At 39.8% G+C, this 21,250-nt stretch overlaps 1 protein-coding gene across 2 annotated transcripts; it reads right to left on the bottom strand.

Annotated features, from left to right (window-relative positions):
- Positions 1-1,152: 1,152 nt before the first annotated feature.
- gpatch1 (G patch domain containing 1) lies at positions 1,153-20,954 on the bottom strand. 2 transcript variants are annotated; one of them, XM_044030104.1, is made up of 20 exons: positions 20,610-20,954; positions 19,701-19,835; positions 18,788-18,873; positions 14,874-15,034; positions 13,309-13,406; positions 13,144-13,202; positions 12,717-12,962; positions 12,482-12,629; positions 11,423-11,502; positions 10,275-10,485; positions 8,883-9,203; positions 8,627-8,805; positions 8,172-8,299; positions 7,982-8,070; positions 7,294-7,427; positions 6,954-7,221; positions 6,717-6,785; positions 6,261-6,373; positions 3,666-3,781; positions 1,153-3,531 (listed from the first exon to the last, which is right to left on the bottom strand). In XM_044030104.1, the coding sequence occupies exons 1-20, from the start codon at positions 20,671-20,673 to the stop codon at positions 3,513-3,515; spliced, it is 2,724 nt and encodes a 907-aa protein (XP_043886039.1). In that variant the 5' UTR covers positions 20,674-20,954; the 3' UTR covers positions 1,153-3,512. The 2 variants fall into 2 exon arrangements, with proteins under 2 accessions (XP_043886039.1, XP_043886038.1); XM_044030103.1 differs by lacking the exons at positions 1,153-3,531; positions 3,666-3,781 and having other exon boundaries at positions 5,710-6,373; positions 6,726-6,785; positions 20,610-20,953.
- Between the last annotated feature and the right edge of the window lie 296 nt (positions 20,955-21,250).

The raw sequence follows: 21,250 nt of genomic DNA, 5'->3' as shown, positions 1-21,250 counted from the left end.
TTAAATAGTACCCGCAAAACACCAGTGTCAACATCTACAGTGAAGAGGCGGCTGCGGGATTCTGGGCTTCAGGGCAGAGTGGCAAAGAAAAAGCCATATCTGAGACTGGCCAATAAAAGAAAAAGATTAAGATGGGCAAAAGAACACAGACATTGGATAGAGGAAGACTGGAAAAAAGTGTTGTGGACAGATGAATCCAAGTTTGAGGTGTTTGGATCACAAAGAAGAATGTTTGTGAGACGCAGAACAAATGAAAAGATGCTGAAAGAATGCCTGACACCATCTGTTAAGCATGGTGGAGGTAATGTGATGGTCTGGGGTTGCTTTGGTGCTGGTAAGGTGGGAGATTTGTACAGGGTAAAAGGGATTCTGAATAAGTAAGGCTATCACTCCATTTTGCAACGCCATGCCATACCCAGTGGACAGCGCTTTATTGGAGCCAATTTCATCCTACAACAGGACAATGACCCTAAACACACCTCCAAATTGTGCAAGAACTATTTAGAGCAGAAGCAGGCAGCTGGTATTCTATCGGTAATGGAGTGGCCAGCGCAGTCACCAGATCTGAACCCCATTGAGCTGTTGTGGGAGCAGCTTGACCGTATGGTACGCAAGAAGTGCCCATCCAACCAATCCAACTTGTGGGAGCTGCTTCTGGAAGCGTGGGGTGCAATTTCTCCAGATTACCTCAACAAATTAACAGCTAGAATGCCAAAGGTCTGCAATGCTGTAATTGCTGCATATGGAGGATTCTTTGACGAAAGCAAAGTTTGATGGGAAAAAAATCGTATTTCAAATACAAATCATTATTTCTAACCTTGTCAATGTCTTGACTCTATTTTCTATTCATTTCACAACATATGGTGGTGAATAAGTGTGACTTTTCATGGAAAACACAAAATTGTTTGGGTGACCCCAAACTTTTGAACGGTAGTGTATATATACATATATATATATATATATATACATGATTCCATCATTTTCTGAAACATTTTAAAGGGACAGTGTGATTTTAGTGACATCTTGCGAGTGTTCCATTGACTTGGGTTGAATTAATGAAAACTGAAAGCATCAATTACACAATATATGGCTCTGACTGGACAGAGAGTCTACAGCTTGCAAATGCTGGACAAAATAAAAACAAAGACATGGTGAGAAAATAAGATCCATTTATTAAAGTGCAAACTGTAGTTTACAAGCCTCTTAAAAGTAAATAAAGTGCAGTATTAAAAAGAACAATCAAGACTCAAAAAGTGCAACAAGTGGCCTGTTCTGAACAGATTCTTAACATATCATAACAACATAACAATCTAGCCAACAGGAAAGTAAAATAAACCATGGTAGGTGAAGTAGACGGGAACTTGTAGGAACAACCGCCATCGCTATCCAGCATGGTTTGTTTTGGGTCACGCCACAGCTTCTTGGGTCCCTCAGTTAGCGTTACCTTTTCCGGGTGGTGACGTTTTAGGTGGGCTCGTAGGTTGGTGGTATTTCCACTATATTTCACATTTGTGTGACACAGCTTGCAAACCGCAATACTTTTATCCAAGTGCTCGCTCTCCTTTTTTTTTTTAAACCTAAATGCTCCCACACATCTGCTTTTAAATATAATGGTGCTGGACTTATAATACTACCCGCCATTTTCTTGAATCTCCTCGGGTAAACAGGAAGATGAACACGTCTGCGTCTGCAATTTCTAGATAAGAAAGCAGCTCCATCCATAGCAGGATAGATGCCGTCTCTACTCGTGAGACCTGGTTTTCCCCAGATAGTTATTATTCCACTCGACTGAAGGATTGCACATTTGGACTTCAGAGCTACTGATCTGCACAGAAGGTCATTGGGGTACAGACTGAGAAGGATGCCACTGGATCTTGGGCACAACCTCAATGGAACAACAATGAGGAACACTCCTAAAGGCCAAGAGATGTTTCTCTCTACTTTTCCAGTTTTCTAAATTAACATTATGTTAGGTAAGCCTCAGCACATAAGTTTTGTATGTTATGTTTTTATATTTTTTGTCTCATTTATCATTATTTTGACATTATTGCTGATGAGCTTTTCACTGTTCGATTTAAAATTTTCATAAAATTGTAGATTCAGATTATTATTCTTTCAAATATTTGAACGCAGTAAAACTCGTATCCCTGGGATAGAGTTCTAGTAACGGGTCGGGCCAGAAACCTGCATTTCTTGCAGGTTGGAAATGATATGTTGTTTGTTGTGAATCATTGCTGTTAACGTGTGGTGAAAAGTAAATCTGGCTGCCTGCTTGATGGAGAGGGGCAGACGCTGTTGTGTGTGTAACTCCCGACACTTCAGGCATCTTAGTGTCATTTTTGGAACCCTTTTATCATGCTCAGCATGAACTGGAGGGGAACAACTATCCTACTCTGCATCTTGTGCTGCTATGGGCAGAATGACTCATGCATCACTGCCACCAAAATGCCAACGATACTGCACAGCTTGCAGCCGTGCTTCAATGGCAGGCCTGGACTGGCCATCGGGAATACTGGGCCGTTGCCCAGTGGGTCAACACATTTCAGGCACATTTTGACGTCATAATTTAACCATAAAAATTGTATTTGAAATAATTTTTATTGACTGCAATGGTATTTGACGCTGCACATTGGTTGATTTTCAGTGAAAGCTCTCAGCTCTGAGAATTGGGCCCACTCGCCCTGCTCATCTGTGCATTCCTCCCAGTCCAAAAACATGCAGTTTGGTGATTAGATTAATTGGACACTGGTGTGAATGTGAGGATCAATCATTGTTTGCCTCTGTATGATGGCCCTGTGATGGACTTCTGATCTGTCCAGGGTGTACCACGTGAGCTTGTATTAGCTCCATGAATTTCATGAATTTTCAAAACACAAAAATATGCTTGAGGTAATTAGTACTTATACAATTTCCGGTGATGTTTTCTATTTTAGTGCACCATTATTTTGAGGTAAATACGTTTGTTATTGGTTTGTAAAATACAGTCCAACTGGTATTATCATGTGATCCAAAAAGAAAAAATGTGTTCATGTAATACATGTATAAAAAGACCCGAGTTAATAATAGTTGATCCCAATTAATGCAGCACATTAAATAAATTATATAAAATGTACTGGTCTTAAAAAAAAATTATTTCAAAAAGATAACTTTACCAATGAGATACTAGTATTACGGATATCTCTGCTAAGTTTTGATGAAAATCATTCTTTAGTGATAAATTGACTTAAAAGAAATTGTTTAAAATGTCCACATTTTCCTCTTCAGCTTCCTTTTTTGCGGAGTGTGGGAGCACACAGCACAACAACTCTTTGATTCTACATCAAACTACACACTTAATATGATTAAATAACACAACTGGATACAAAGACTGGATACTATTTAATTGCAATTTTTCTTTTCCTAAACAATCAAAATCAAACACGAATGACATTTTAATTTTCCTGTGTCACAAACAAATTTAGAAACGAGTAGAACATCCTCATTGTCCTTCACCAGGTCTGATGTTGCTGACACTATGGGATGCTCTTCAGTCTGTAGACACACACAGACACAGACACAGACACACACACACAGGTGCGCGCGGGGCCCACACACACACATTTGGACAATTTTTTTTTAAATTAAAGAAAGATTTAGATGAGTAAAAAAAATTTGTGACCTCTGACCTTTTCAGCAGCTCCTCTGTAGAAACATGTCCCTCACTGTCCTCATCACTGCTTTCTTCCTCCTTACTCTTTTTCTGATGCTTTTCTTTGTGTTTATGTTTCTTTTGTTTTTTTTTCTGGAAAACAATGTTTAAATTTCAATCTATGACAAGAGTATTAGGACCATACTGAAGAAAGAAAAAAAAAAAAGCTTTCGAGAATGAAATTATTATATTGTGAAAAAAAAGAGATTAAAGTTGTAATATTATATTCAAGCAAAATCCGAGATGATCAGAAAAACAAGGTACCAGGTACCAGACTGGGAAACTCAATATATTTTCACTGAAATATATGTATATGTATATGTATATATGTATACACATATATATATAAATATATATACACACATAAATGCCTGAGCTTTTATACATTCAATAATGTAATAAAGTTGTTGAGCCAATAACGTAATAACATTACGTTTTTGGCTGGTTATTACGTTATTGGCCTTGCATTAAAAATATCCTATGATAATCGAATAACTGAGCCAATAATGTAATAACTGAGGTATCACTTTATTTTATTTTCAATTTCTGGTGAGAAAGTGTCACACTTAGCCTTAATATTGCATCTTGCAACAGATGCTTAAAGAGGCCATAGCCTGGAAGTGCCAATTAACGCTGAGTTTGGGTGTGTATCTGAATCGTTACCTCGTCTATGAAGCCCTAAAAGTCCTAAAAAACTCCTAAAACAAACAGCAGTGCCTCCGGGCACATCAAGTGACATACTTTCAACCGTAGAAGAAGAACTACTCTCGTTCAACAAGTGTTTTCTCTGTTCTGGGTTGTGATAAACAATACCAGACGCTCCAGAAGCTCCCCGAAAAAGGAGCAAAGAAAAGCTCAGTGGATATCTTTCATATTTGATAGGAATATCCCTGCTACATTTCCCAAATACCTCCATGTATGCAGTAACCATACATGGAGGACTGTTACACAAACTTCAGGCAATATAAAGCAGGACACAGCACCAAACTTCACCTAAAGGAAGGAGCAGTGCCAACAATATTTACAAACCGTAAAACTGTCTTTGTGTGCTTGTTCTGTTGTTTAGCATTAGCAATAGTCAGCTACAGGCTAAGCTACACACGTTCGCTCGTGTTTAATTTTCATGTGTGTTTATCATCTCAGTAAACACAATGTTTTCCAAGCTACAGGCGTCCTGCAGCTGTCTTTGTGATAGAGATGGTTCACTTGTCACAGTGTCTTCTGACTCTCGGTCAGACTCCGGATCAAATGCGGCGAGGGGTTGTTACGAGGACATTATTCAATGTTTTGATAATTGCTAGCGGTGCATCCGCCTTTCCAGAGGGGGAGCTGTGGGTCTGAGAGCTGACGTGCCAATTACGTCACTTCCAGGTAACTGGCCAATCACAAGACAGTCCGTGTTCTGCGGGTGTGGATTTGGTCTGAAACAGCGTAGCTGACGAGAGCGTCAGTGATAAGACATTTACATCGGCTCGTTTGCAGCGACTAGGAGGTTTTTGACCGTGAAAACAACTTCATATCTCACATAACTGCGCCTCTAGCGTTCTGGCGGCGAATTGCAATACCATACTGAAAACTGCAACGCAGTACCCCGTCAAAGCGTCCGTATGGTCACGGAGTTGGATACACGGAGGACTATAACGGAACTCTAAGAGTGACATATAAATCCAAGTTGACTCTTAATTGCGCCTTTAGGCCTCCTGTGGAGGAGGGTTTGAGGGTGGAGGGGTATCTATAAGGTCGGATATTTAAGCATCTGTTGCAAGATTCAATATTAAGGCTAATTGTGATACTTTCTCTCCAAAATTTGAAAATAAAACAAAGTGATACCTCAGTTATTACATTATTGGCTCAGTTATTAGATTATCAAATGATTTTTTTAATGCAAGGCCAATAACTTGATAACCAGTAATAAGTTATTACGTTATTGGTAAAAAGTTATTACGTTATTGGCTCAACAACTTTATTACATTATTGGCAATTTATTATGTTATTGGTTTTATTACATTTAAATTATTACGTTATTGGCCGTTATTACGTTATCGGTTGCTACAGGGTTGTTGTCAACGATGACGACATTATTTCGTCGTCGCCCCTTGTTTCATGACGATAACGAGACGGTGACGAAATGCAAAACAAGGTACATGGAGCATCTTGTTAAGTTATACTTAAAGAGACTTTTAAAAAAAGAATCACACAGATTGGAGGAAATCCTCTTTTGTGGAGGAGGAAATGGCTGGTAGTGGTCGACTGCAAGGCTACAGCTGGTTATATCGGTGCACTACTTAAAGAACTCTGGCGAGTAGGGCATCTAATGTCCTCAGTACAACAGAGGGCCCAACGCTAAATAAAGCTGTATAACATTGCAATTAATGGCTGCTTGGACGGATTTAGCTGTTACATCATGTGGACGGAGGCAAGTAATAAAGTGAAAAAGTATAGAAATATAATAGACTTCATTCTTGAAAGCTTAAATATCTTTTCCTTCAGTATGGCCCTAATACCCCATCATACAATTCAACAATTTCCCTTAATCTTCGTCTTTTTCTCCTTTGTATTTTTCATTGTTTACCTTCTTGTCTTTCTTGTGTTTGCCTTCCTTTTTCTTGACTTTCTTCTCTTTGTTCTTCTTTCTTTGTTTGTCTTCTGTACTGGAGGAGTAGTGGGAGGTGGCACCTCCTCTGGCTGAACACAGAAGGAGCAGGTATAGTTATTCAGCTGAGTCTTTGTCTTTTTTACATCCTCTCAAATCTAAGGGAAGCAAACAATGTGCCACTGAAAAGACTCAGACACACTTAATACCGTTTCATGCAGCTGATCATTGACTCCACTATTCTATACCATCAACAATTCACTCGACATATAGAATAATCAATGACTGCTGATTTCAGCACTAACTTAATGACAGATATTTAAGTTACTGCTAATTTATTATGTAAAAAAAAATAAATTGTCATTACAGCAGTTTTATGTTGTTGTTTTTTGTTTGTTTTTGTTTTTTAATGGAGCTTTTATGTCCAACACTCACTGTCAGTACCTGAAGGGGGTGGCAGGCTTGGGCCAAACTCTTCCTGCATCGATGTCTGAGAGAAAACCACTGGTGTGAATTCAAGAGAAAAGAAACTGCGTTACAATCGCATGTCCACATTGACATCACATTGCATCATGTATGTAAAAAACAGTTTTTTACATTTGGCCAATCAGAGTAAGAGGTTGAACCTACAGCAGAGACACAACCACGGAGCCATGAGAGCTGTGAGGTTACCTGTTTTCTGGGAGGAACAGGAGGTGATGGAGGAGGTCACAGATGTTGAGGGGACGTTGAAGAGGTTCAGAGGGTGGAGGTCATTTTTTCCTTCACCCTCCTTTGTGTCCTCCTCCTCACTCTCTACTTCTGATGAAGAGGAGTCATCATCAGAGGAGGCAAAGATGGCCTTAAACAGATCCATAGGAGGCCGACTCACCACCACCTCCTCCTCCTCCTCCTCCTCCTTCTGCTGCTCCTCTTTATCATCTTCTTTCCTCTTCTGAGCCTGAAGATAACAAAAGTGTGTGACATTTCTCTGATTTTCATGAAAAGTTCGAAACACTTTCAGAGTTTATACCTGAGTCTGATCACTGATGCTGTTCGGTGAAGCAGTTGAAGCAGAAGTTGGCAGTTCATCCTCTTTGTCCAGCTCCTCTTGTTCTGAAACATCCCATCTGGACTTCTTCCTCATCTCTGGAGGCTTTAGGGGAGCTGAGTGCAAGAAGTGACAGTGAAGATGGATCTCACGTTGTAATGTTGGGTCAAAAAGCAGCACAGTGGCTAAAATTGTTGCCTCGCAAGAAAAAGCTCTGAGTTCGCAAACAATAAAACCACATGCTAACAGGGCCCTTCCTGTGTGGAGTTTGCATGCTCTCCCCGTGCAGACATGCAGAGGTCAAGTGGACACTAAATTGACTGTAGGTGTGAATGGATGGTTGTTAGTCTACATATGTTGGCCCTGTGATGGACTGGCGACCTGTCCAGGGTGTGACCCCTTTTTTCTCCCTACGTCAGCTGGGATTGGCTCCCCACGACCCATATGTGGAGGATAAAGCAATTGACAATGAATGAATAAATATGATTCAGTTGGAAGTGGAGAACTGTAATGTGTCCAAACTAATGAAAGCATCAGTGATAAAAAAAAAAAAAAATCAGATCAGTATTTGTAAAAATGTTAACATTTTTGTTGCTGTTTATTTTCTGTAACAGTCCCCGCTGTATGATAGCATCCATGCATGCTGCTCCCTTTCGGTGAGTGTATCTACCTGTCATCTCTCTACTTTCTGTGACATTCAGGAAGTTAAAGACTGAAAACTTGTCTCTCTTCACCTTTGGCAGACCAACCACACCTGACCTAGAAGAGTGATGACAGACAGAGTTACAGAAGTAAAGTGATGCCATAACTATGGTACTGGGCGGGTGGGGATTGGTGGGGTCTGGATTGTTAGGTCATACCCAGGGTAGGCGTCAGGGACATTGAACCTCTTGCAGAGCAGTTTGTCTGGATGCCATTCAAACATTTCTCTGGTCAGTTTTCCAAACATCTTCATCTTGACAGCAGCTTGTTTGTTGTCAACAGCTCCCTGACAAAACAAAACCATCAATTAATCAAAAAAACAAAGCTCCAGTGTGTAACTTCTGTTGCCAAAACTGTACCATACCAGCCATGCTTCACGTGAGCCTGCAAAGCTTACTGGAAGAATGATGCTAAGACCAAATGTACTCTTTCAAAATTAGTGTGGATGTGTTTACAATGAAGAGAATGTTACACACTAGAGGTTTATTTAAAATGGTAAAACCCAAAGGCTCCAATTGTGAAGGTGACGCATCATGTCGTGTGGTAACACAAATTAAATTTGTGTGCAAGGTTTTAATGTTCAAATACAGATCCGGACAAGACTGAGCTCTACCTCCTCGTCCCGACAGACTTCCACTGCATCATCATCTTCCTGGTGCTGCGCTACAGTGAAACGGGAGGAGAGCGAGGAGGAGGTGGGTTGGTACAGGATGGAAGCCCGGACAAATTCGTCCCTCTCCCGGCTGCGTTCCCACTCTGTCATCCCTGGGTCCAGACTCTGCTCCACAGCATCTGACATACAAATCAGTTCCATTTTTGGTTAAGGTTTAGCCGGCTGCAATGCATGATGGAAGGACAGGTGCTCTTACCTTTGTCTCCGTGTTTGAGGCGGGACAGGAACTGCTCATAGCGTGCTTGTTTGCTGGGGTTCTTCACAAATGGTCTGAATGTGTGTGTTGATGATTGGACACCTCTCCAAGATGCAAGAGAGTCTTCCTGGAGGCTGGAGGAGGGGGTGCTGCAGCTCTGAGGCAAAGGCTGCGTCAATGACACAACTGTTGACCTGGTCACTGACCCACTTGGGTGAATGGCATTCTGGCATTTGGCAGAGGTGGTCTTGGAGTCATTATGGAGGTTGTAGAGTCGCTGTCTATCTTCAGGCCTCAGCAGCTCCATCACTGAACTGGAACCTGATTTTTGAATACTGATTTGATTATTGATTATTGAAAAATTAAAACGGACATCCCCACATATTTTGACTACACCAAACTAAACAGTTCTATGATATTTTATGATCAGTTTGATTCAATACAAACTTTAAAAAAAGCAGTAGTTGTATCAAATGTATCATTACAGGTGATACATTTTTAAATACTTTAATAACAGATTAGTGATTTGTGTGATTTCCATTTCCTTGAATGAGGAAGTGTGATCAAACTTTTTACTGGTAGTGTACATGTGTGAGAAACTGTTCTCTACAATGAACTTTAATAAAAGCAAGTACAGGACAAGGTTTACAGATGCTCATTTTGAGGCTGTACTCGGAGTTTCAACTGCAACCTTCATCAGAGTAAATATGGCTCAGCTATGTGAACAGAAGCACTGCCAGGTGTCTGGTAAGAAATGAAGTGCAAATGGAATGATTTTTCTGTGGAGTGAAATCTTAAAATAAGTTATTTAAGGGAAACAATAATTGCACTGACTTTTTTTGATTTTTTTTTTGGTTATTTAATATGAAGACAGTATGAACAGAAGTGCTTAGTTCCTGAGAGGCTTTGAATAGTTATTTAAGAATGAGAGAAATAACATTTGCACTCACTGTTAATTTAATAGTTTTCTAATATTATCATACAATATTTGAAAATAAACTCAGTTTCAGAAATATTTGTGCTTTTATTTGTGGCCCCAGGCCCCTGGCCAAGAATATCATAAATGGGAGGGTTGTGTCAGGATGGCCATCCAGTGTAAAAATCCCTAAAATCCACAACACCCTGTGTCCTGTGCTAATCCTGTCTGTGTCAAAGGTGACAGGTGCATTACTTAAAATGTGTCTGTCACAAAGAAATGTTAACAACTTGCTTCAGTAAAGATCCATGTGTCCATGTGTATTGTAATCTAAAGGAGATTTGAAAGGAAGCAATGAAGCCCCTTTAAAGTGCATTTAAAGGAACAGCTCTTATCATGGTTACGACTTGAGAAATGTGGGATATTTAATTCAGTTAGGAACCTTCCATAGCAAAAAAGACTTAATCCTGACTTACTGTGCAGGACATCCTCTCCCAGCAGTGCCCTCCTCTGGCTGGAGTCCAATTGGTGCCGTCCTCCTTGTTGTGGCTCCTCTTTCACCATGTGACCTCTGGAGGTTGCCAGAGCTTGCCGCAACGCAGGACTAACTGCAGTGGTGCCCAAAAGTGATGGATGGAAGCCATGGACAGGTCTAAAATCAGGGGGCAACACGGGGGGTGGAAAAATCTGCAGACAGAGTGTGTTTACCTCTTTACTTGGCTTTTTAATACGTCATTAGGATTAGGAATTATCCAAGCGTCAACAGTATCCAAGTATGAATGCAATAAAGTCAATTAAAGTTTAACTTTCTAATGACACAATGTGTGACCTCTCAAACATACATAATCAAAATGAACAACGTCTGCCCCATCACAACCATGAACCCTCAGAGGTTTAGATGATGTCACCTGCTCAGAGGGCTGAAATTAAATCAACATTGTCGTACACTGAATAGTGCTTTAGGGCTTTATATGCTGAGTTCAGGAAATGTTATTTTATGTTGTTTGTGAAGTCAACATTAGGGATGTAATAGTACTGCGAATTTCATGATATGACAAATTTTCTCGATATGATTGTGGACCTGTGACAGTTTCAAATGACAGGTCCTTCCACACAGAGGAAAGAGTCCATCTCACACACAGCTACTCACAGCTTTCTTACCTGGTGTTATTTTTGATATTGTTACATCCCCAGTCTACATCTTTTATAGGGTTATTGCTAATTTATAGTATATAATTGGTCTATAGTAAACATCAGTTAGCATCATTACGTCTATGAAGTTTTTTCATTTCATTGGTTGCTGATTGGTTTGTTAATGAAATGGAATGTGGATAAATCCCTCAGAAACAAATCAGTCATAATTTGCTCCAAAAGGGCACAAGAGTGCCCTCACACGTGATATCACAGTGGGATAGCTATAAGCCTTCACTGACCGACAATGAACGCAGCTCAAAGTCTGTGAGTCTGTGAGGGTGTACACTCAGACTTTGCCAGTACAGAGTCAGACTCAGCCATTACAACACTGATATCAAAACTACCACACAGACCGTACAAACTTAACAAAACTAAAACTAAAGCTCAGAGGGAGTTAAATGAACATTACTGAAACACAGAATTGTCTCACCATTTTCTCCTTGGTGTGTTTTAGAGCCACTGTAAATCCCTCCGGGATTTTGCCGAGGTATGACAAAGCTTTACTTGTGTCTACAAACAAGAGAAAAATATGACACATTCCACAACTACATCTGTGACACTTTGTAGAAACATTATAATCAGCGCTAAACCAATAATCTACTGATGACATCACAGCTGTTTCAGAGTTAGGGGACAACTTCACTCTCTTCCTACTCTTCATGCTATATGCTTGTGATGACATCTTAACTTTGTTAGAATATTTGTTTTTGTTACATTCCTAATATTCTTATATTAGTTTGTTTCCTTCAATAACCTTGTTATAGAGAGACATGAAGGAGGAAATTACATCACAGGCTGCTCAACCATTTCTACTGCAGAGCTAAAAGTTAAATAATAATGATTTTGGAGTGTTATAATAATTGAGGACAGGACTCAAACTAGAGTCCTAGTCAAGAGCTGATGATCTGTGAAAGTTACTGTTCATCAGTGGTTGTAAAGAATAAATGTGAACGCACCAATAGTGGATATTCACTTGCTCACATCATGAGTCTGCTCTTTTTTCTGTTCTTCCTTATTTTTAGGAATTTTAAATAAAGTAGCAGAGCTTTTGTGTGCGTCTCTGAGGGAAGATGCATGTTCAAGACAAAGACATCTCAGCTAGCTAGCAAAACCACAGTCAGCAGTATAGAAGCAGATGTAGTTACTCATGAGTAAAACATGCTGATAAAATGCACAGCGTTTGAGGATAAACTATTGCTTCAGTCGGCCAAAAAAAATCAGGTGTATGCTCCTTTCATGTTAACTTTACATTAATTATGTGATTTTACATCTAAACATCAGTTAATATAAGCGTCAATATTTTTTGTATGTCCGCCAATTAAATCTGTAACTTAAACTCATACTTTGAACATCGAAGGCTCAACACTGAGGACACAACCCAAAAAATGGGAATTTGTATCTGATTTTTATAAGAAAAAACATTTATTTCTAATTTTTAAGTCTGGATCCTTCAGGTCTTTTATAGGACCCTCTTTCCAGGAAGCGTTACCTCTTCTGTTGTTGTACTGCTGCGGTGCCGTCCAGCCATACAGTCCATCCCCGGGCTCCTCCCCTCCCAGGACTGTGTCGTATCTTGTCATGGAGTCTTTATGATAGACATCATCATCATTATCCTCCAGAGCGCCCACCCCAAATGCCTGCAGATTAAATGGATTGTAAAGCAGCATATAGACAATATGCATATATATAATATAGTGTACTAACACAAAGAAAAAAAATCACACCTGTCCAGAGATTCTACCCTTACGAGATGTTTTTTGTGCATTTCCAAACAGTTGACTCCTTGTCTCAGACTCAGGGTTAAATAGATTTATGTGTTCAGCAGCTCCATGGCCCAGCAGTGCCAGACCTGGGTTCAGACCGCGATACCCCAGACCCTGAACTCCTGACCTAGGGCTGAAGTCCACTGGTGTCACATCCACCGGAGCAAAGGTCACGTTCTCTGGAGCAAATTCCTCATCGTCATCGTCCTGTCAAGTATTTACTTTTACTATCATTTCCAAAATCACCAGAATATGCAACCAAGGCTATGTGATTAAAATAAACTGGTGTTTAATCAGTCAATTTAACCTGAACCAATAAAGCCATTTTATGTTATGAAGATGTGAGTAACAAAGAGCTGAAGTTCAGTGCAATTTTATCCCCACCAACCTCTGACCCCTCTGAACCAATATGGGGCAGAGCACAGCTGTAAACTCTAGCTCCACCTTCTGTGAGGACAAAAGAAAAAAGTATCTTTTATTCAATGAGTTCATCCAGACAGGTGAAAATAACAGCTGATTTAAAATAATTATTACTATTTTTTTTTTCACAAACCCTTTTGCCGTTGTCGAAGTTTTCTCTTCACACGAGGCCCAATGCCCTGACCCTCTTTCCATCCCATCCTCCTCAGCAGCTCCACTCCGATGGACAACCTGGATTAAAAATCCATCACAACTCAGAACAGAGGTAAATATGGTGTCCATGCACTCTGTTCCTTTCATCTGCATTTGTTCACATCTTCTGAAACAAAAGAGATGGAGTAGTAGTGCTGGAAATTATGGGGTGGGGACATAGCCAATTGTTCAAGTGAGATGACCAGAGGACACAAAACAACATTTGAATGCGACACTCACTCTCCTCCACTGTCTACATGATTGCTGTTGTGAGATAATGACAACAATATGTGCTTCTGACACTGATCACACATGATGTACATCACATGCCAAGAATAGTTAATCTGTGCAAAGCTGCAGACCACATGGCATCCCAAGACAGGTTCCTGGGGAATGCTTAACAACTAGTTTAAAATTTTTTATGGATCAGTTTATCCAAGATGGCAGCATATCCATTTGTTTGTCTTTTTTAAAATCATTTTTAATTGTATTTAAGTGCTCTTAGATTCACAGAGACTGCAGCTATGTTTACATGTGTTTACATCTATGATTCCATCAGTTACATGGACGCAAAATAATGCATCAAGCGTTCAGTTGGAAATGACTATTTTGGCATGCACAGTGTTGTCCAATTCTCGCCCCTCGCTGTCTGCTATCTAGGGCTGTAAGTCCCGTTCGACTGGTTGATTAATCAGTCGATAACTACTACTTAGCAAACTACTTATGTCCCAGCCGCGAAGCTGAGCTCCTATGTTCAGTGTCGCTCTGTGTGAGGACATGCACAGAGACAAATCATCAAAATATTCCTCACAGTTCCAACAGTTGATATCGCGCTGATATCAACGTAGTATAGTATAGTATATTTTCGGAAATCATGCGCTATGATATTGCGCAGATGCACGAGATGCAAAACGCTTTCAGAACCGTCAGCCCCTGCCCTGGACTAGCCGTTTTTGCGTCGAAATTTCAGGGCTTCAGTCGACCATGAATTTCTTTGGTTGATTACAGCCCTACTGCTATCTGTCTCACTTTCCTCCTCATCTGTGTCTGTGACTTTCATGTCTGTTCACAGCAGTAACAAAATGGAAGTACGTCAAATTTACGTGGATCAATCACGTGATCAGATTGACTGTTTATATGAATGCCGATCTGAATGACGAATGAAATGTCTTTCCGAATAGGCTGTATTGGAGCAGAATTTGTGTATCCCCATGTTCACATGAAAACAATAATACATATGGGAAGTATTGATCTAGTCTCGTCTGTTGAGTTTAAAGTGGGCCCACACACACTCTTAAATGAATATTGTTCTATTGTACTCTAAGGTCTGTTCTGCCACCTAGTTAATATGTTGCTTAACATCTATGCCAAAAAAAATTAAGTAGCAAAGCTTTTCTATGCCAAAAAGCACACAGTGTGTGAGATAGATAATAGCGTCTCTTTTAGAGAGTTCTATATTGTGCATTTGTTGTGCAAGATTTGTCATCTGATGACAGCAAACAGTACCTGGCAGGTGTGATTAACTCCTCCAGAAGATTGTCTCCCGGGATCAGCGCCATCTGAGAAATGACAGCTCTTGTCTTCTCTCTGACCTCATCTCTGCAGCCGGACGAGAACTCCTGACTGGTGGTGATTTGAGAGGGAGCAATGCCGTGCTCACTGAAGTCCTGATGCACAACAACAACAACAACAACAACAACAATAATAAAAACTAGATTTTAATGAGGGCATCAGTAAGTCCAGCTTCAGAAATACTGTTTGTACTGTTTTATCTACATTATCCTTTGTCCTTATTTTATTATTATATTATTATTTTATATTATTTTATTTTTCACTGTCTTCAGTCTGTCCAGGGTGAAGTGTTGCCTTCGTCAACGAAAATGATGACGAAATATTGCCGTCAACGAATGTGACGCGACGAAACGCAAATGATGGTTATGTGACGATACCTATAATAAAATACCTAATGATAAAATATTGACGAGACGAAATGTGGTTTAGAAAATAAAAACTCTGCTAAAATGTCTTTTCGTTGACCAAAACGAGCCAAGACGAAATAATGTTTATAATAACCCTTTATAATGTCCTAAACTGCGTGTCTCACTGCGCTGGCCCAGGCAATGTTACTTCCTGAATCCCCACTCGCGGCATTATTTAGATGCAGCTGCGGTGGGATTATGGCCAAGCAGCTGGGGAGAAAACAAAGAAATTATATACAGGGCTTTAGTCACGCACTCCCGCCACACAATGTATTTCTCACACTGAAAATATTACAATATACATTTCTGTGGCGCGCCGGTATCGCTATGGACCTGGGAGGAAACTGTTCTCATACACTTGTGCTTGCCTTGTTTACTGAGCAGTGCTCACTTTAGCAGATCCTCCACCTTGTGGCCAAAAGGGGAAATCACACCTCTCTGTATGTGTTACTTCTAATCACAGAAACTGGAGCACAGATAATATTTTGTAGCTACTGCTACACAGAACAATACATACAAAACTGGACATAATAACCTCTAAATATTTGAAATGAAATAACTTAATAATAAATATAGGAAGGGGGGTGACTTATTCTGTTATAATTTCTTGTCCTTGCACTAGTATAGTCAACTTGACTAGAGAAAAAGAGTATGAAAGTGAAAACAAATAAAAACTAAAATGACAGTTTGACACAAAGACTAGACTAAAACCAAAACAGGCCGCCAAAAACAACACTACCAGGGTGTACCCCGTCTAAAGCTTCAAACCGATGAATCGATTATCAAAAAAGAATCGATTAATTTAGTAATTGATTAACAATCGATTAATTAATTGATTCATTGTTTCAGCTCTAATACAATCAGAATCCATATTAATGTCTCTTATTCCTGTTTGTTTCCTACTTTATTCTCCACATGAGGGTTGCGGGGCCACTGGAATCAATCCCAGCTGACAAGGGACGAAAGGGTCGTCAGGCCATTGCAGGCCCAACACACAGAGACAAACAACCAATCACTCTCATATTCACACCAATGGTCATTTTTGAGTGTCCAGTTCACCACTGCATGTTTTTGGACTGCCGGAGGAAAGCAGATACAAACTCCAGGCCTCATATACATTACATGTCATTTAGCAGACGCTTTTATCCAAAGCGACTTACAATGGAATTGAGTACAATCAGCGAGGGGTGGAATCGAACTTGCGACCATTGCGACCATGATGTTTTTTCGCACATAGGGTACCGGTCTTAACCACTGAGCCACTCCACCCCCTGTATACATATACAAAAAGCGGGCATGTGCTTGCATTCATGCACAGAACAGCATGTATAAATGTATGGCGTGAAACTTTGCGGATCGCAGTGCAAACTCTCGAGCTGCCGTGAGAATTTGCACTACACTACCCAATCTCTTGTCAGGCTGTCAGGTCGAGATACTGCAATATTAAAGAGGAGGTAGCACGGTCGAACTAAAAATCTAACTAAAAATATGAGTTATGGAGTAATCACAAGTAACGCTGCCATGTTGATATTGTCAGAGAACTAGTGGAATGAGGGGGAGAGGAATGGAGAGGAGGGAACAGGAGCAGAGTGAGCACAGTAAAAAGGACAAATCAGAAACCCCCTGGAAGAAGTAGGTGTGTGTTTGCCTGTGTCTCATTTGCATGTAAAGGGACCAGGCACAAAACCGAGCGTTCTGAAAGGGGCAGGTTTAGCAGGGTTATTGAACTGCTATGGTGCTTCATCCTCATGGTATTTTGACCAAAGCACGTCACAGACATGTTCATTATGACACCAGGGAACTATTTTAACTTGGGGAAATAGGGTATAATATGTCTCCTTTAAACAGTCCAAAATAAAGTTATAGGAATAATTTGTTGTAAGACAAATGGGACTTAAAGTTGAGTAGAACATTGATACAATAACGAAATAATCGCAAAGACGTTATTCCGCCACCGTTGCGCCTTCGCACGTCACAACACAATCAGTGACAATAATGAATATTTACATGGTGTAACTCAGTGACCTCTGTCTGCTTATTCTGTGTGTAATGTGTGTGTAAGTGGATCATGAAATGTGACACTGAAAGATTCAGATTGTGGAAATGATCTGTAAATTCATCTCACACCGATAAGTCATGTCTAAACATACATGTTTATATCAGAAAACAACCAACCACAGAATCAACAATCAATGCACAGCCAGTTTTTTAAGCATCAATATTAATATGAGAGCAGTCACTGTGACCCTGACATTTATGGCGCATTTCCACCGGCTCTACTCGCCTCGACACGATTAGGTTGCATCTCCACTACAAAAAAGTACCTACTTGAACTAGTGAAACTGAGTACAGCCTCCTACTCCACAGACGGCAGCGGTCTGTGGCTTGTGATCAGCGGCGCTGTCCCTAAATACACCACTCCACTTTAAAAGACTCCTGTTAAATATAGAGGTTTCCCTGGTAGTTGTTGGAGATTAACCCACGTTGTTAGGATTGTTAAGTAGTTTTAAGTGATCTACAGTTTGCCGCTTTTCAGCTTGATTTGTGTGTGGGAGGTCTCTTCCTGTGACGGGACTCAGCGGCCATCAGTCTGAACAATCATCGCATAGTACCTACTTTTAAGCACGCTCGGAACCTCACCTCAGGTACCAGGTACAAGGCTAGTGGAAACGCTACTTAAACCGTGCCGTGGCGAGGCAAGTAGAGCCGGTGGAAATGCGCCATTAGTTACTGTGCGTTTATCACCAATTCCAAACAAAACATCATAGATTAATGCACTGATCGCACAGTTTTCCTTCTGTTGTTTTTACTTTCCTCCTTTGCTGCTGCATTTGCCACTGTACAGGAAGAATGCTTCAGAGAGGACGTTTTAGAGTCATTTGTAGTGATGGTGAGATGAAGCCTCATGAGGCATTGAACCACTTGAGCCAATTGGTTCGCGAAAGGGTTAATTTCTCCAAGCTTCATGTGCACATGAAACCACCTACTGGCCAAGTGTATAATCACAGGCAGCTGTATCTGAACCACATAATGTGTGATGAATTGAATTTTTGTGTCTGTTAGAAATTACTATGAATTACAAAAAATGTATGACCAAATAATTTCTGTACATATGTGTTTAATACAGGCTTCGGACGTCATAATTTTTGGCTCCTCCCCTAAATGAAGCAAGCATCCCCTACTCGGCACACGCTTTGAAGCCTCGATGCGGAACGTCACATCACTAGTTATTTGTATATATGTTATTCATTGCATAAAGAAAATGTGCACAGGACTCTGCGCATGCATGGTTTTATAAATCTGAGAATTTCTTTGCGTGCATACTTTTCAAAGTTTGTGGGTACTTTCAGTATGAAAGCTGTGCACTCTTTTATATACGAGGCCCAGGTTTTCAAAATGTTCATAGACTTAGAGACTAGAGTTTTAAACTCATTCTCTCACCTCCTCATCCATGAAGTCTTCTGGCCTTGCATTGTGATTTTCAGCTTTCTGTTGCCGTGATGAAATAAAGGTTGATGGGGTCCAGCCTAAAAATAAAAACACAAAATAACTCACACGTGCAATACACAGTTACAGGTTTGAGTCCTGAGAAGAACATTGATTTATTTATCCTATAAACCTCACCAGCACTGAGGCAACAAGATCAGAGGTAATAAAATAATCAACATCATATTTTAACTGTTTATCTCTACTGACATACCGTATATATCATTATAATATAATACAACATAATATATTGCATTATATTAGTAATACACTGATACCACATTTTTCAGACGGAGTACGAGAGTACTTGCTGTCCGACAGTACTTAATTATGGTAATACATACAGCAAAAAATTATCTTGAAAATAAATTTTATTTGCCTCACTTTGACGATGAAAAACAACCATTACATACTATTTAAACATTTACAGTCTCATCCAAAAGTGTTGGAAGAGTGAGGACAATTCCCATTTTTTTGCCATTCACTTTAAACATTTGGGTTTGACTGTAACAGATGAATAAGACAAGAGATCATAATTTCAGCTTTTATTTCCAGGTATTTACATCGAACTTGGAAGATAGCCTCATTTGTAATGGAACACCACATTTCTAGGTGCATTACAGTATATTAACAGATGGACCTGAATTAAATTGAAATTAATATTTAATATTTAGTGGCAAATCCTTTTCTTCATACGTTGTTGAAGGAGCTACTTTTCTCCTCCTCTTGACAGTATGGCAGAGCACAGGTTACAGTCTGCTCTACTTGTGTTGTCATTGCTTATCTTAAAGTATTTCCAAACTACTGGCATTTCGACACATCCAATTACTGCCACTTTATACTATATGTCAACTAAGACATGACTCACCTTCTTTAGAACCAACAGTGTTGAAGTATCCAGCTGAGAATCCTCCAGTGAATGCACCATGGAACCTTTGGTATCGTCCCTTCTCGTCTTTCACTGTCTGCTCATGGAGTGGTATGGGCTTCTTCAGTGGCTCATCTATTCCACAAAAACATACACAACATGTCACAAATGTAGACTTGGGACATTTCACGCATCATGCATTTTTGAAAAATATTTCAGATCCTTTGCTTCAGAAGATAAAAGACCAACACGAATGCATGATGACAGAATATCACTGATGTTGAAATGATTCACCACTAACACAATCAACAGAAAAATGCAATTGGTCATTCAAATCCGTATATTGATCTGACTTTCGAAAGAAAGCATTTCAACATCAATTGAAACATAAATACGACAAAATGAAAGAATATTTGTTGAACAATTTACAATAACAAATAAGAATGAAGAAGCTTACAATGTGTTGATAACAAAGAATAATTGCATGGTTTGACAGTGTCAATAATGTGAAACATCGAAATGTTGATACGTTTTATGTTTACCGTATTAATAGAATATAGAAAAAGTTTTGTATTTGAATAAAAAAGTAAACTCCGCAGATGATTCAGATTCAAATTAACAGTGTATTTAAGTAAATTTTAAACTTGACAACTGATTTATTTTTTTATTATTAATTTTAAATTCAAATAAGCAACACGATACATAAAAGTCTTATAATGTCGTCCCTGAAACTAGTAAAGATACTTGTACGTGAACTCAGCAGTTCGGACAGGCTATGCTAATAGCTCCGAACCTAATGTTAGCTACCTGGTCGTTCACTTAGCTTCTTGTAGTGACCGCTGGAAAAGTCGCGTCTCGATTATTCACTAACCCAACATCAGCCTTAGCTGTGGTGCAGGTGAAACGTACCTTCATCCAGCGGCTCCAACGGCGTACCATAAACCACGAAGTCTTCTTCGCTGTCGGACGCCATTGGTTTACTACAACTACGGAACCCGCAGAAGGCGAAGCGTTACGTCTGTGAAAAAAGTCCCGACTTCACAGAGGGGGTGTCTAGTTATCCCCGACAGGATTTGTATCCCCTGCTGCGGGAGCAGTCTGCCAAAATCTATTTCCCCTGTAACTTTGACATGGAGTCACGTAACTTCTCCAAATTCAGAAATGTTTTTGCAGGCAAATGTCTTGTCTATGGAAGCCTATTTCCGCCATTGACAGTCCGTCACTCGAAGACGTCCGTGCACAACATGAACAATGACAACCATTCCCATTGTTACAGAAAGGGAAAAAGGCCATTACAAACGTTGCCGTTGAGACGCATGCCCACGTCTTATCTCATAATTTTGACTTTTTATCTAATATTTTTGACTTTTTATCTAATAGTTTTGACTTTTTATCTAATAGTTTTGACTTTTTATCTCATAATTTCGACTTTTTATCTCATAATTATGACTGTGTCTCACAATTATGACTTTTTATCTCGTAATTATGGCTTTTTATCTCGTAATTTCGACTTACTTTTATTGTTTTATGAAGGCTAAGTTGTACATCTT

The sequence above is a fragment of the Solea senegalensis genome, linkage group LG7 (assembly GCF_019176455.1).
Source record: "Solea senegalensis isolate Sse05_10M linkage group LG7, IFAPA_SoseM_1, whole genome shotgun sequence".
NCBI classification, from domain to species: Eukaryota; Metazoa; Chordata; class Actinopteri; order Pleuronectiformes; family Soleidae; genus Solea; species Solea senegalensis.
Note: the sequence above shows the minus strand (reverse complement) of the source record. Positions and strands in the feature narration are given on the sequence as shown.